The 15,617-nt window shown below is 44.5% G+C and overlaps 1 protein-coding gene across 1 annotated transcript; it reads left to right on the top strand.

Annotated features, from left to right (window-relative positions):
* Nucleotides 1-676: 676 nt before the first annotated feature.
* PRPH2 (peripherin 2) lies at nucleotides 677-9,567 on the top strand. The gene is made up of 3 exons (XM_058021228.1): nucleotides 677-1,257; nucleotides 3,965-4,211; nucleotides 9,331-9,567. Exons 1-3 carry the CDS (start codon nucleotides 677-679, stop codon nucleotides 9,565-9,567), a joined length of 1,065 nt encoding a protein of 354 aa, XP_057877211.1.
* Nucleotides 9,568-15,617: the final 6,050 nt, after the last annotated feature.

Genomic DNA, 15,617 nt, shown 5'->3' with positions numbered 1-15,617 from the left:
CGCTTATCTCCTTTCAGAATACATAAGCCACAGGATGTCATCTCAAGCCAGCACAGAAGGATAAGGACTCGAACGTAGGTCTGGCTGTAGATATGAATATGTTGGGATCACAGTGAGGAAGTGTATGTTTGTATACAAGCAGCCTTTTTAAGTCCAGAGCCTTCTTCCTTTTTCCTCAAAGGTTCCATATTCTTCTGGCAACAAAGATCTTTTTATATCTCTGGGGTTTCATATTCCACCCAATAGCCTATCATAAGAGAGCACAAATCTACTAAATAGTAAAATGAGGGATTACTTCCACTCATCTGTTGACAGACATTTCTCCAAATTGGATCAAATGATTAAAGGTATTAGAATGACGTCTTGCAGATCCAGATCAAATCATTTGAAACCTTGAGAGTGTTTCTCCTTTGCTTGGAAGAAACCACCAGAAATAGTTGTAGGTGCTAATTGCCCATTATTCTCACTAATGTGAAATTGTTAATTGGGACCTTTAAATATTTTACTCATTTGAATCCTAACCAGAGGTCTTCAAGATGGAAGGACTGTGCAGCGGCTTGCTTCCCGACGTGCCCTTCGGGATCTCTTCCGACGCCTGAATGGTTCTTCCTCGAGTTGCTTACGCTGAGAAGAGGGGTCCAGGCTGTGAAGTCTTCCAACATCTCCCACTACAAAGATGGCACTGCTGAAAGTCAAATTCAATCAGAAGAAACGGGTAAAGCTAGCGCAGGGACTATGGCTCATGAACTGGTTTTCGGTGTTTGCTGGAATCCTTGTTTTTAGCATGGGATTGTTCCTCAAAATTGAGCTCCGGAAGCGAAGCGAGGTGATGGACAATTCTGAAAGCCACTTTGTGCCCAATTCTTTGATATTGATGGGTATATTATCCTGCGCCTTCAATGGTTTTGCTGGAAAAATTTGTTACGACTCTCTGGATCCCGCTAAATTTGCCAAGTGGAAGCCTTTGCTGAAACCTTACCTGGCTCTGTGCTGCGTCTTTAACATGCTCCTTTTCTTCGTGGCTCTGATTTGCTTTCTCATGCGGGGCTCCCTGGAGAGCACGCTGGCCCAGGGGCTGAAGAACGGCATGAAGTTCTACCGGGACACGGACACCCCCGGGAGGTGCTTCATGAAGAAGACCATCGACATGCTCCAGATCGAGTTCAAGTGCTGCGGCAACAACGGCTACAAAGATTGGTTCGAAATCCAGTGGATCAGCAACAGATATCTGGACTTCAGCTCCAAAGAAGTGAAAGAGTAAGTGACTCGGTGGGGTTTGTGTCACGTAGTGTCCATGTTGGTCAGTGCTGGCCTCGAGTGCCAACAGGCACTGGCTGGAAGGGGGTCTGTGTAAAATGGGGGCTTGTGTAATAAATCGTCCCAAATGACAGCTGGATTGCTTCCTCCCCTGACAAATTCCTCCAAAGTCGTCCATAACATAAAATAAAAAGCACCAAACTACAGTTCCCACTTTTACTCAGACAGGCTAAATAGTTTTTACTGTCTTCTACTGCTTTATAAACACATTACCTTGAGCCAGACTCCCAAAATCAACAGGAAAGTAGCAGAACTTTACTGATCCTTAAGCAGACAATGTGATTGATTAATTTCCTAAAAAAAGAATTCCCTGGAGATATACTGTTGATACCACTTTTAAAACTCCGCTCAGATATTGGCAGCTAATCATGGATGGAAATAAATAGAGGCAAAAACACTTTGCCAATAACTCTTGTCTTTTAGATCCTTAAGATTTAGAATTTTATTTTTGTATTCACTCAATGGACTGCTTCAGTGCTGTGATAATACCAAGCATCAATTGATGTTCTTAGCTTTACAAAGTGGCCCTTGTAGCCATATGTATTTTAAGTTCTGTCCTGTGCCTAATTTTTTGAAACCTCACATGAAAGCAGCGCTAGTTTATTGTTTCTGTACAAACCAGATCAGGTTGTTGACCAGAAACACCTTAATGGCTTTGATGTCAGTGCCCAAAGAGGCAGTAATCCTAAAATCAGGTTAGGTGCAGTAAGCTCAAGCAGAAAATAAGCATGAGAACAAAATGAACTTTTGAAATTAAAAAGTAGCATTAGGCATAAATACCCACAACCTTTTAAAAAATTAAGCACCAGGGAAAGAAATGGTTATTCCGGGTTCTTTGGGAACATCATTTGTCAACATTTATGCTCTGTGGTTGCATAATGGGTCCTGAAAACTGGAAGCAATCTGCCTTTTAAATATACTGCCTGTATTAAAAATGTCTGAAGTAATTTTGAAAAAAAGCTTTGTGTATCTCTTGGGATCTCTTGGGATCCCTGCCCGACTGTGTAAATGGTATTTATCTCGTGTGTGTCTCTCTGTGTGTTCCTTTGACTTGTTGGGTGGTCTGGTTGTTTTTGCAGTTCTGAATGAGGACTTTTTTTAGTGAAAACTGTTACAGATTTAACCCGTTGCACTGCAGGGTGTTATAACACATACATTCACTATTGGATAAGGGGATGTTCCCGTTGCAAAGGTATGCCCATGGGTATAAATAACTACTTGAAAAAACCTCACCAGCATTATATGGAGATTTGAGAGCTGTAGCTTAATCCAGCAGCAGTGGAAGGGCAAGGCAAAGGGGGAAAACAGGGTTATACTGTCCTTAATAACTCATGCCTTGTTTGGGACTGAGACTCAAGGTAATTTCTTTGTACTACTGAGGTGGGAACTAGGGCATTAAAAATCTACAAATGGGTTTTAGTGAGTTCAAGGTTTGTACTGTGTGGTGGTGCATAATCTCTGCTCCCATTCCTGGTGGGATAGTCTGGCCCCTTTGAAGCCAATAGTAAAGTTCTCCATAGTTCCAAGGAAGGTGGGAGTCTGTCCCTCACAGTGGGATTTTTATATTATTTGTAGAGCAAAGGCCTGATCCAATATCCAATCTCTCTGAAACTGGTGGAGCATTTACACATGAATGGGAATTAGACCCAATCCAGAGCACACTTTACATTTAGAGAGAAAATCTCAGCTGCATTTACTCTTTAGATATATTTAGGTCATGATTGCAAAGTGGAATTTCCCTTCACCAGGTTGTTGGAATCACTTCTCTCTCTATGACACAATTTAAAAATATCCATATAGAAAGCTACAAGGGACACTCAGATTTTTTTTCGCCTCTCTACACCATTGGGACTCTCCATTCTGTGATTTTCTAAGCAAAATGGCCTGTTTTAAAACTGCAGTCCTTTTATTATAGTCTTTCTGCAGAGTCAGTGGAACTATTTGCCTTCCAAGTTATCTTGCAACTAAACATCTCCTAAGACACCAGGCTAAATGACTGTTAACAGAGAACAACCAGAGTGTCAGATGAACAATAGATGGGGGAGCTCCTGCAAGGACTTTGGAAATTTTGAAATTTTGCAACATCCTGTTGCTGAAGCACATTTCATGTTTTCAATACTGGCTACCTTCCCACACCAAGAATAAATGCACAACCCCTCCTTGGAGATATTATCATCAAAAAGAAGCTATTACGTTTGCTGGATCAATAGATATAGTGGGTTCCAAGGCTGCTCTGGGTTCTTTTCCAAGCTCAGGTCAGCTCCAGCACCTCTCTTCCATCCTAACTATGCCGTGATTGCTCTTTTCTGACTGCCCTTCCTGAGTTCTCTCACCATTCACTTTTGTTAAAAATTAATTTCTTTGAAGAAGTGACCCAAGGGCGTGCATTTCCACCAGGAGGAGTTAATTACAGGCTCAGTGTAGCCTTGACATAGAAAAGGAGAGAAAGGACAGAGAGAGAGAGGACACCCTGGACAAACGCTGCTACGTGAACAGGGGAACACAGAGAAAAGGCATGGTGGAAAATCCTCCTTGCCTTTGCTTTCTGTCCTTGTGCAGATTTGCTCCTGGATATCTTTCTGTGTGTGTCTGTGTGTATGTCCGTGTCTGTGTGTGCACTCACGCTCCCTTCTGCCCTTGCCCGTAGCCGGATCAAAAGCAACGTGGACGGGCGGTACCTGGTGGACGGAGTCCCCTTCAGCTGCTGCAACCCCAGCTCCCCCAGGCCCTGCATCCAGTACCAGGTCACCAACAACTCTGCCCACTACAGCTACGACTACCAGACCGAGGAGCTGAACCTGTGGCGCCGCGGCTGCCGGGAAGCGCTGCTCAGCTACTACAGCAGCATGATGAGCTCCATGGGCGCCGTCATCCTCCTCGTCTGGCTCTTCGAGGTACCCCTTCCCCTCACACACACACTGCAGTCAAGTGCCAGCCCTGCAGGAGCAGGGGGGTTTTCTGAGTGAAAATCAAATCTGGTTAAAATAAATTTCCCCATTGTTTGGCCGAGAAAATATCTGATGGCTGAGTAAGGGCTGAAAGGTGCCAGGCTGGAAACAGAGGTGGAGAGGGTGTGGGATCACAGACGCCTCTTAGCAGGGGCCAGAGCCTTGAGTATCCTACAGCAAAAGGGGGAAAGGGAGTGATCTTCTGTCCAAGGCAAGGTGCTGAGCAGGGAAGAGAGTGCAAGGGCTCTGCTGTCCAGATGCATTAATTTTACATGTGTCCCCATTTGTGGGGAACGAGGAATACAAAAAAGCAGCACGTCAGAAAGACGTGACAGTAATTAGAGGGACAGAAAATGCAGTTAAAGGGTTGACACCCTGAAGAAAACAAGGCTTTAAGCCACACACAGTGGAAAGATTTCAAGGCAGCATGTGGATCTTCATCAGCTCCACCAAGGTATTTGATCAGAAAAAGTGGTTTAGGTGGAGCAAGTGGATTAAATTAATTTTATTCCGCTTCCTAAAACACGATGCAAATGCAAACAGGTGCCAGCACTGCCCAGGGCAGGTGTCTGTGGGCACCAAAGTGCAGCTTGGCTGATAAAATACTGTTCATCCAATGCAATGAATCCCCTGCCTCTGGGAGATGGCCAGTTCTCCAGCCAGGGTGTTTAATCAACACTAATGCTCGGGGAGCGTGGGCTGGCAGCGGCACGAGGGCTGGAACGTGAGGTGCTGGATGTGGAGATCAGGCAGGAGCTGCTGGTAAAAGGAAGGGTGCAGCTCCCTGGGGTGCAGCAGATCTTTTCCTATCCTTGGAATGGCTGCTGCAAATGGCATTGCCTATTTTAAATGATTCAGCTGCCTTTTAAAAAATTTAGATACGTGCAAATTAAAAAAAGATGAGTTACATTTTGATACAAGCGCTGGCCTACAGCCTTCCAGGAATGAAGATGCTTTTTAGAAAATAAACACCTACCTAAATCTGTGAACTAAAAAAAAATCATGAAGTTACTCCATGTTGTGTTGTTTTAAAAATAACTGCTCCAAGCTGCAGAGAAATGTATTACCTCTTTGCACTGTTATTCTGCTAAGAAAAGAAAGAGAAGGTCTTTATTTTAGCCTAGATCCAAGTGCAGAGCTCTTGAAGAGAGGGGAATTTCAACTGCGTTCAAAAGTCTAAGAAATTCAAAAACTCAGGGGAAAATGCACAAAAATACCAATGCCAGCTGCAGAAAATCATTACTAGGAACTTGTAACCTAGCTCTGCTAACTTGCAAGAGATTAATGACAGTGATATGTTAACATTAATAGCAGTGATAAAAATGCAGTATTTTATGCCTAACTCTTCAAAGTACACCTGGGTATTTTTTTCAGCCTGTGGCTTAATGAGAAATAAGATCTTCTTTTCTTTTCCTTGTCTTTTTCAAAATTGAAAGTGAGACTTTTTTTTCAGGCAATCAGAGGACTTTTAGGGCAAAACTTGAAAGAAACAATACGATCCTGGGTCACAATAACTTGCCCTCCTGAGTATTTATTACTTGCACAATATTCTACCATAAAGGGACCAGATTTGGGTTTGAAATTCCCTGTGAAGGGAGGAAGCAAAGCACGAAACTGACATGAATTTAGTCTGCCTTGAAATATAACAACTCCCTTTAAATTCCAGTCAGGATAGGAAACAATTTTATGCTGAGTAGGAGGGCAGCAGAGGTTCCAGCTCCTGGCCAAGGTAAGTGTGGGTCTGAGCAGGGTGAGCCCAGAGGCAGAGCTTGTGCTGGCTCTATGCTCCTCATTTCCACTTTGACTGAATTCTGGGAAGGCACAGAAAAGTGGAAAAGCAAAATCCTGGGTTGCTTTGCACCTGCAGCCACCATGGACTCAAACCAGGGGCTTCTCCAACCAAGCCCTTCTGGGGATCATGGACAACTCTTCCAGCTGGGTTGCTGGAATTGAGGTGTGGGAAGGGGGAGAGAACATGGAGGGGAAATACTAATGACAGCTGTTATTCTGAGCTGTAGGAAAAGGTAACATGCCAAACAGGCACAGGGACCTCAGGGAGGGCCATTCTATTTCACCTCTCTATACTAGGCACAAGGAAGGATGAACCTGTATTTTGAAACATCCAAACTTCTGTTTGAAAAGAATGCTAATATCTAGAAGCTGCTCCTCCTAACAAAAGCTGTAGGCTTCCCATGTGTGACAACCAGTCATGAGGATGACAAAAAAAGATCACACCCTGCTCTGGCTAAGCCGCCTCAGGCTAAACCCTGGCAAGCAGATGGGCTTCGCTGCAGAAGGTCAACAAGAGCAAGCCTGGATGTCTTCTTGACCTGCCTCAGCCAGCAAAGGGGAGAAGAGGGGCTCAAGGGTGCCCTGAATAAGGCATTTCAAAAGGAATAGAGAGCTGAGGCTGGTTCCTGAGATACTCCAGGACTTCCACTTGTGCAAACATGTGGATATCAATGGGTCACAGCTGCCACAGCAGCCACGACCCTGGGATTCACCTCCCTTGTGCCACAGACCGGACCCAGGCTGAGCTCCAGGAGAGCACTGAGACATTCACAGGAGCATGTTGCATGTTCTGTGTTGGAGAGCAACCTCTCTGATGCACTAACAGTAGGAGTGAACCCTGGGGGATCCACCAGCCCAGCCCTGCAGCCCTGGAGAAACACTGTGGCCACGTTCTTTCTGGCACTTTAAAGCTGCTGTAAAGTGACAAGAGTTTCCATGACAGGGAAATCATCCGTCAGCAGGACTGGCCTTGCTCTGGGGCTCTGACCCCGCAGCCTTCTGTGCTGGGTTGTGGTTAAGCTCAAACCTACAACTCACAAGCTGGGTAAGGCTGGAGGTTTAGCTGTGGGAAGAAGGATCACATTCCTCAGCCTGCTGGCAATTATTCCTCTAATGCAGCCAAGGATCCCATTTTCCCACTCTGCCACAAGGGCACATTGTTGGCTCAGGGACAGCTTGGTGTCACCCAGAGCACCAGGGCCCTTTGCTGCCAAGCTGCTGTCAGCCAGTCACCCCCAGCACATACTGGTGCCTGGGGTTATGCCTTCCCTGGTGCAAGACTTCAGATAAACCGGGGGTCCCAGACTCTCTGTGATCAAATAGGAGAGAGACTGATTTACCTGTCTCAAACTTCCTGGGCTCTCTTCTCATCTGGCAGAGAAGGCAGGCTCAGATCAGTGGGGGTAACAAGGAGACAGACATTTTGCATTGCTTTTAAGGAATCTCAGCTTCAGGGACTCAAAACCTTGCTTAGAAAGTTTTTTTTTCTCTCAGTCTTAAAGTGAGAGAAAATACCACAAAACCTCTTCCAAGGACAGGTCAGATGCTCAGTGCTGGACAAGCACCTTCATTTTTAAAAGCATGATAATATTTAGTGACTTAGAGCCATCCAGGAAGCCAGCCCACCTACCAGGCTGTCAAATAGTGGCACTTGGCAAGTCAATCACAAAACAAAGCTCCTGCTGACATGCAGCAAGGCAACACAAGTAAAGAGCAATGTGGAGGCCATTTCCTGCACTCAGCTCTGTTAACCTGCACTTGCAACAGCCTTTGATTTCAAAGATATCAGCCCCATGAGTGAGAGCAGCAAAACTGAGACTCAGAGTGGAAGGAAGATGTCAAAGGCTTTAAATCCCAAGACTAACATGATGGGATTTGTCACTTGTCGTGACTTTTATAGAATACTGCTTTAACTGATTTAAGTCATCATATTATTGGCTAGATGAGACTATTTCAGACTCAGAGCCACTAGAAACTTCCTTAGTGACCAAAGTGTGGCTAGTCATACATTCCTGTGTTAAGCAGTATCAACATTTGCCCTTGGATATAGAAGCATTGGATGAAACTTGTTTGTTTGACCAATGCTTTTCCCTTTCTGATCTTGAGTGAAGGCAGAGAAATGCGAACTTCTGGAAAGGCTGAGAGTAGACAAATGTAGTTTTAGTCTTCCAAGAATTTGGAGACACTGACCATATACAACTAGGGTGACCACAGCAGACAGGCTGATGGGTGGTCCATGGAAGCACATGCCTGGGCAGTGCCTCAAGCCCAAAAGCCAGATGGGAGTTCTGCCTCTGGCCTTGCCATGTGGCTGCATCCCTAACTCAAATCTGCCAGCCTCTTCAGCCATCAGGGCTGAGGAGGACCAAAGTAGCTCCTTGGGAAACTGGATAGTGTGACAGAGGCATTGTACTTCCCTCAGAGAACAAATCCTGTGAGGTCCTGACAGCAGTAGGTGTTCTCCAACTGAGTTTTACCCAGCACGTGAAGGACCAAACCCATCTTACTGCTGCCCCATCCCAACCACCAGCCCTACCATGTCAGCAAGCTGCCTCTTCTGGGAGCTGCTCTTCTGTCCTTCTCTACTTCTCTCATCAATCACTTTCTTCACATGCACCACAGGGGAGAGGTCAGATTGTTGTGAACGGTGTTAGAAGGCAGGAGACAGGCTGAAACCACACTTTCTCTCTGGAGGCAGGTGCAGGATGTTGCTAGTGTCAGCAGGGTTACACAGTGCAGTAGAAAAAGTCTCAGTCAGGGTTGCTGGGACTAGGTAATATTTAATCAGAAATATAAAATTTGTTTTAGGTGGAACCAGGGAGGGATCACCCACTCCCTTGGTTTCCTTATTTGCACATATACCTATATTAAAACAAAATCAGAATCTGAACCAGACAAACTAATGGCTCAAATCCTAACTCTGCTCCGTTCTGCAGAGACACTGATTCATTAATATCTCCTTGATCAGCTTAATATACTCACCAAGCATATTAAGGTCAATGCAAAGCCAAAATATTTAGCTAAAACTAAGCAGGTGGTGGCCAAGGACAGTGCTGCACATCCAAACTGCCTTGTGGACACCCTGTGCACAGCAGCCAGGGATGCATTAAAGCCTCCTGGGAAGGCACCAACACTGATGGGGCTTGTGGAGAGGCCCCTTGGGCACATGGCCCCTGGGAGCAGCATTCCAGGGTGCCCAGGCAGGCACAGGGAGGGTGGGATGGAGTGTCCAGGTCTGGCTGACGCTCTCTGCCTCTCCCGTTGCCCGGCACAGATGTCAGTGATGGTTGGCCTGCGCCTGCTGCACACCTCCCTGGAAAGCATTGCCAATCCTGAAGACCCTGAATGCGAGAGTGAAGGGTGGATCCTGGAGAACAGCCTGAAGGACACTTTCAAATCTGCGTTGGAGAACTTGAAAAAGCTGGGTAAGTTCAACCAGGTGGAAGCAGGAGCCGAAGGGGCCGAAGGAGAGGAAGGCGGGAAGACGCCAGCCATCACAACAGTCAGCTGAGCTGCTCGCTGAGGTGGACTTTTTCTCAGAGAAAAATAACAAAAACTGAGAATTGTGAATATATCTGAAAAGCTATGTATCAACCACCAGAATACACATTTCTACGCACGTTCGCTTTTGTACACGGGAGCATACAACATAGTGCACCTTGGGATAAAACACTTATCCACAATGTGAGTCCATCATATCCAGATCCTTTTGGGAATATGACCCCAACTAGGACTTGTAATATTCATATGTTCCCTTATCAGAGACAGTTAGTTTAAGAAAAAAAAAAAAAAAAAGAAAAAAAAAAGATTGCTGGCCTCACATGGCAATCCATTCCATCTTATTTTGAAATTAAAAGTGGAATTGGAAAATTTAATTTTTTTTTTTTTTGCTCAAGTTGTTTCATCAGCATACTTTCTGTACTTCAGCTTTTAAGGACAAACAGATTGGGTTTCTGGAGAGTAACATGATAGAATTCAGAGAGAGAAGGATTTCCAGAATTGTATATAACTTAGTATACAGGTATTTTGACAAACCTCTCATATGTGATTTTTGTTAATGTGCTAAGCAATGGTATTTTCTGCTGTATTTTTAAGACGTACATAGAACAAGATGCAAAATTATGCTGAAAGTTTGTGTTCTAAGCGAAAATTGTAATTTAATGAAGCAGCCAAGCATCATAAAAACAACATTCAGGTAAGACTGAGGGGGGTTATTTCTCAGGGTTTTTGCAGGCTGTATATCTTGAATGTATGTGTTGTAGACTTATGCTTCACCTTGTATTTAAATTCTTTGCAGAAGCTTAGAGGATTCATCTTTTAGTGGGTGGAATCCAGGCTATGAGCATGTGCCAGTTATGGTTACTCTGGACATTTTACAGAGTATGTCATCTCATAACTTGCTCCAGAATATTCAAGCCCAACTATTTTTAAGGCAAGAAAAAGACAAACCCAAATCCAGACCCAAATCCAGGCCAGTTAGAACTTACACTTTAAATGTTTTCCAGGGGCCTAAAAAGTGGACACCATTCATCCACAAGTACATCAAGCCTCACCCTTTCAGACCAGGGAAAACTGAGTTTAAATCAATCCCCAATGTGAAAATTTTACTTCATCAGTGATGGAGTACTTTAAATCAAAGGGAAGGCACATTTTGCATATGCTGCATCTCTCCAAACATAATGTCATAGCTGGAGGATCCTGTTCTCAAGTTGGAATAAAACATGGAAAGAGTTCGCTGTGGCGTACAGCCTCTAATAAGGGAACAGAGCATCATCTTGAGTTTATTTTGCCAGATAATTGCAGCTAAAGGGAAGGAAACCCTAAAGAACAAGCCCCAGCCCCCTGCACCAAGGATTGCAGCCCCTTCAGTCCCTCCCTGCAAGCCAGGCACCACACTTTGACCCTGGCTGTGCAAACCCTCTGCTTCTCAGGGTGTACCAGGGAGAGGTTTCTCGGTGGGTCCCTTCTCCCTGGCTGGTGGCCAGCCCTCAAAGGGAGCAGTGTCTGCAGCTGTGTCACCACTGCACAGCCCCCTGGCTTTCATTCTTAATCACCTGTGCACTTGCCCCAGCAGCACTCAGCTCCTCCAGCTCCTGCCCCAATTCCCTCTAGGATGGACAGATAGTTCAAGGCAGGACAAGTGGGATGTGTCCGTGCATCACGCCATAGTTTCCATCTCAGTGCCCAGGCTGTTTCAGGCCACCTCTACACAAGGCTTGATTTGACAGGTGTCTGTGGTGCCCTTTCACCTTCTCAAAGCTGGTCAAAGCTTTCAACTTTAGTTGTGGTCATGAATTTAGTTACAATAATGAATTAAAAAGTCACTCTCCTGTGCGTAAGACTAGGACAAGGGCACTGACAAAAGGCCAACTTGCTACTCACCACAGCCTATCGTCTCTTGCTCTGCTGAGGGACAGAACTGCACCAGCCAGAGCAGCTCCTCCCTGCTCAGCAGGACATCACTGGGGCCAGCTGCCCTCTCAGCTGGCCATTAGAGAAGAGCAGGATTGTGCATGGCACACAGTGTGGCCACATGTACCAGAGAAGAGCTTTTCAGAGGAGTCACATTTGGATAGGAGCTGCGATACAAGGATTAATTACAGTCTCTCCTTGGGAGGCTTCAGCGAGCTGTGATCTATACCAGTTATTTGACTAGACTGACTTTTCAAAGAGATCTAGATTTATTGCTGCCCTAGAAATCTGGCTTAGGTCACTAATTTAGACAGGACTCTCCAATTATTCGTGGTCTCTGTTTTTTATCAGATTATTGCTAAAGCAACATAATAAATTTTTAAGCCATTCTTTCAATGCCACACTGGAGAAGCCAGTTCCCAGAGCAATGGTATCAGGCAGGTAAAGAGACCATCTGAGACAGGTTTATGGAGAACAGTACTGGAACCAGGGAACAAAGAGTACATGGGCTAATGCTGTCTAAAATAAAGCCTCCTGGTTGATGAAGATCTTTGTGACATCTTATGATTACCACAAGATTGTAATATGACTGCTTTGTACAATATTACATGTAATATATCACTTGTCCAATCTTACACATACTTTCTTGTGATACTGCAAATGCTGTTCTAGATAAAGATATTTATGCTGACTGCAAATGTAAATTTAGGTATTAAAATGTTATTGCAAGTAAAGATCTCTTTAAAGAAAATGTTTAAATATATACGATTTAATACAGATTTCTTTAATTTGCATTACTGTTGACTTTTTCCTTCTGATTTCATTTTTTGGATCTGTTTTACATGTTCCTATATGTGGGAAGGTTTTCCCCACCTCTATATAATGCTCTGAGAGAAAGCAAACCTTCCTCTTTTCACAGCTAAGCTCAGGATGTGCAGGCAGACCCCTAAATCACCGATCTCCTACTAGAAACAAAATTTGCTGTGCTATTTTAATAGCATCCTCTTGTAGTAGACAGGAATTAGAACATCTTCACAGCCCTGAACGTGATGTTCTGGTCATGCTGAACCAGTGAAACCACTGGCATCCCCAGGGTCTTTGACAATCAGCTGGGTTTATAACCCCTTTTTCTCCCCGTTTAAATCTAACTTGCAATGGACATTCAAAAGAACATTGTTCTTATTTTAAATTTAAGTCTAAAGCTCACAAAGTCAAATCTCCCTGCAGCAATCCGACGACTTCCAGAGCCGTGCCCTGATTTTCAAACTAATAAACTTCAGAAGGATGTGAACTTAATTCATGCAAACCAGGCCACTTCTTTTTAGGTACCTCCATATGGATTAGCAGCTTAAATCCAAGTACCCAGACCTCAGAGTCAGCCCAAGGCCTTGAAGCGTCAACTCTGAACAAATATCACTTTTAAAAGAATGACAAAATGTACATTATTTTACCAATGACATTTATTTGAAGGGACACAGAACATTGACTAAAGTGCTTTAAAGGAGGAAATATAAACAGCTTCCTTAAAGCTATTAGTTCCTAAGTAGCCTTAATACAATTGATAAGATTAACCTCCATGCATTACATGGGCTTGGGCATTTGGTAATAGCACACAAACACAAGTGTGCAGCTTAGCAAAGAGCATGGGAATGCTATATCGGGCTCACAGGCACCACGGGCCTCCTGGATGATGGGCTGGGAAGATTTTCAAGGCTGATATAAAGAAAACAAAGCAAAACAGTTCCTGATTTACACCCAACTTGCTTGTTTCGTGAAAGAAGCCAACGCTGTTCTTAGCATAATCAATGGAAAAAGGGGACGGATCACAAATGCTTATTAAAAAAAAAAAAAAAAAAAGAAAGAGCATTATTAGAGATTAGTTAATTAAGAGATAAGGCCAGAAAAATAGAATGGAGCCATGTGATAATAGCCCCCTGTGGGGAAGGCATAGGCTTAGGGAAATTTATTTCTGGCAACAGCAATGCAGCTATCTCAAATCTGAAGTCATGCCTATGGGGACCCTTTTCTGATTTATATCAGACCTATAGTGTTCAGTGACTGACTGAAACACTGAAGTAGTAAAACACCTCTCTCAAAGCACCTGCATTTGCTGCTCCCATGTCATTTCACAGGTATTTCTGAATCCAAAGCACAGTTGTGAGGTGGGACAGCTGGAGGAAACCCTGGTCTGGAGCTCAGCTTTGCAGACTCTCCATCACAGTCTCTGCAGCACCCTGCCCTGGGGGATACCCCTTTTTACAGTTCCTCCCTAACACTTGGGAGGGTTCAACAGAGGAAGGCTGAGCGGGATTCCCACCTCCTATCCTCCCATCCCATCAGCTCCCCACGAAGCACATGCAAACAACTACTCCTGCCAGATTGTTTCTGCCCATAAACCACGAGGAAGTACATGTCCAGTTTGTTCTCACAGGTCTCCAGAGCAAAGGGTGCTGCAGGAATCAGAGAAACCAGTACAACAGTGAAACCAGGACCAAAGGGCAGGTCTGCAGCCTGCCACCAGACTGATGCACACTTCCTGCACCAGGCAGCCAAGCACCACATCCCCAGGCAAAACAGGGTCAAGCATTGCAAAGCAGAAGTGAGGAGACTTGGGCATGTGGAACTTGGAAAGGCACAACTGCAGCTGGACGGTGATGAAAGAAAGAGAGCAAAGCACTAAATCTCAGGCACACGATTCCCCACACTGATTCCCTTGGTAATAGGGTGAAAATGTTTAGTTCTTGAAAAAAAACCCCCACAGAAGTCACTTGAAGTCTGTGATGATGCAGAATTTAACAGCAGCACCAAAGACATGCTGTCCTTCCCAGCTGGAGATGCACAGAGCCCTCGCTCCAGCCAGGCAGCACTGTCAGGATACTCAGGCTGGCAGGAGACTCTGGCTGTGTTCATCAGTTCCAGGGCACACACAGTCCCCAAACACAAAGTTTTCCTCTTACAAATCACCTCCTGCCTCCCCAGCCACCCAAATAACCTGTCCAGAGGTGGCACAGCTCTGCCTTAGACAGATGGGTGTGAGTTTTCCCATTTACACACATATGTTTTCTCCAGCACAAATAATAAGCTAAGGTTAAAAATTACAAAAACACAGTGGGGACATATCAACAAGGACAAGGTGAATTCACAACTTTGTATGAATGAATCTTTCATTAATGACATAAATTAATCAAGAGCATAAGTAAAATTGATTCCGTAGTGTTGCTGTTGGCATATTTTAAGTAAATTCTGACAGCATTTCTTGTTTTCACCCCAGAATGTTAAATGTAATTAGGAATTAAAATTCAAATTTATTCTCTGCTTCTCTAAGTTGCTTTTTAAAATTATTTTAGAATATTTTAGATTATTTTTGAGATTAGGTAATATTAGAAATGGATCAAATACATTTCAGGAAACATTTTATTCAGGGAAAAACTTGCAGTGGTATGTTTATAGATTTCAAACAATTACTACCGCACCATATCCCTGACTCCAGTGGAGAAAACAACTTTCTGTCCCCTCCCTCCCTCTTTGCAAGGTGGCACTCGAGCAGGAGTGCTGCTTACACAGGTAGACATTCCCAGTGCCACACACCCTCCTCAAACCTCTCAGCCAGGTCCAGGTCTCTGCCACTGGTGAAGGCTTACAAGTAGATCCCAAATCACTGAGAGCAGGATTCAACCCCTTCCTTGCCTCACCACAACCACTGCTGCTGCAGCCCTGGAAGCCACGTGCACCTCAGCAGCCATGCCTGGAGCAGGGTGAGCACCCACTGTGCTCCTGCTGTGCTCCAGGGCAGTGAAGCACCCACATGTGGTCTTGGGTTTGCTGTCCTAAATGGATGTGACACCTTTCAGTGCCTGGACACCAGCTCTTCCACATCTGCCCAATGATTTGAAATGCTGCCCACACAGAAATGTTTGTCTCACACATGTTGGCATTAGAAGCAGTTACCCCCAGCCTCCCAGTTAAACACTGTACTACTGCACGCTCCAAGGGATACACATGTTGCTAGTGTAGAGCATTTACCATTCCATTAAAAAAAAACCAACTCAAAATTCCTTGTTTTCAGCTCCATCCTGTTCAAGCTGACAGACTGGATCTTAAAGACTGCATTACAAAGTAGTACACAGAAAAAAATCCCACAAAGTTCTT

The sequence above is a fragment of the Melospiza georgiana genome, chromosome 3 (assembly GCF_028018845.1).
Source record: "Melospiza georgiana isolate bMelGeo1 chromosome 3, bMelGeo1.pri, whole genome shotgun sequence".
Lineage (NCBI taxonomy): Eukaryota > Metazoa > Chordata > Aves > Passeriformes > Passerellidae > Melospiza > Melospiza georgiana.
This window is presented reverse-complemented; position numbering and strand designations above follow the sequence as displayed.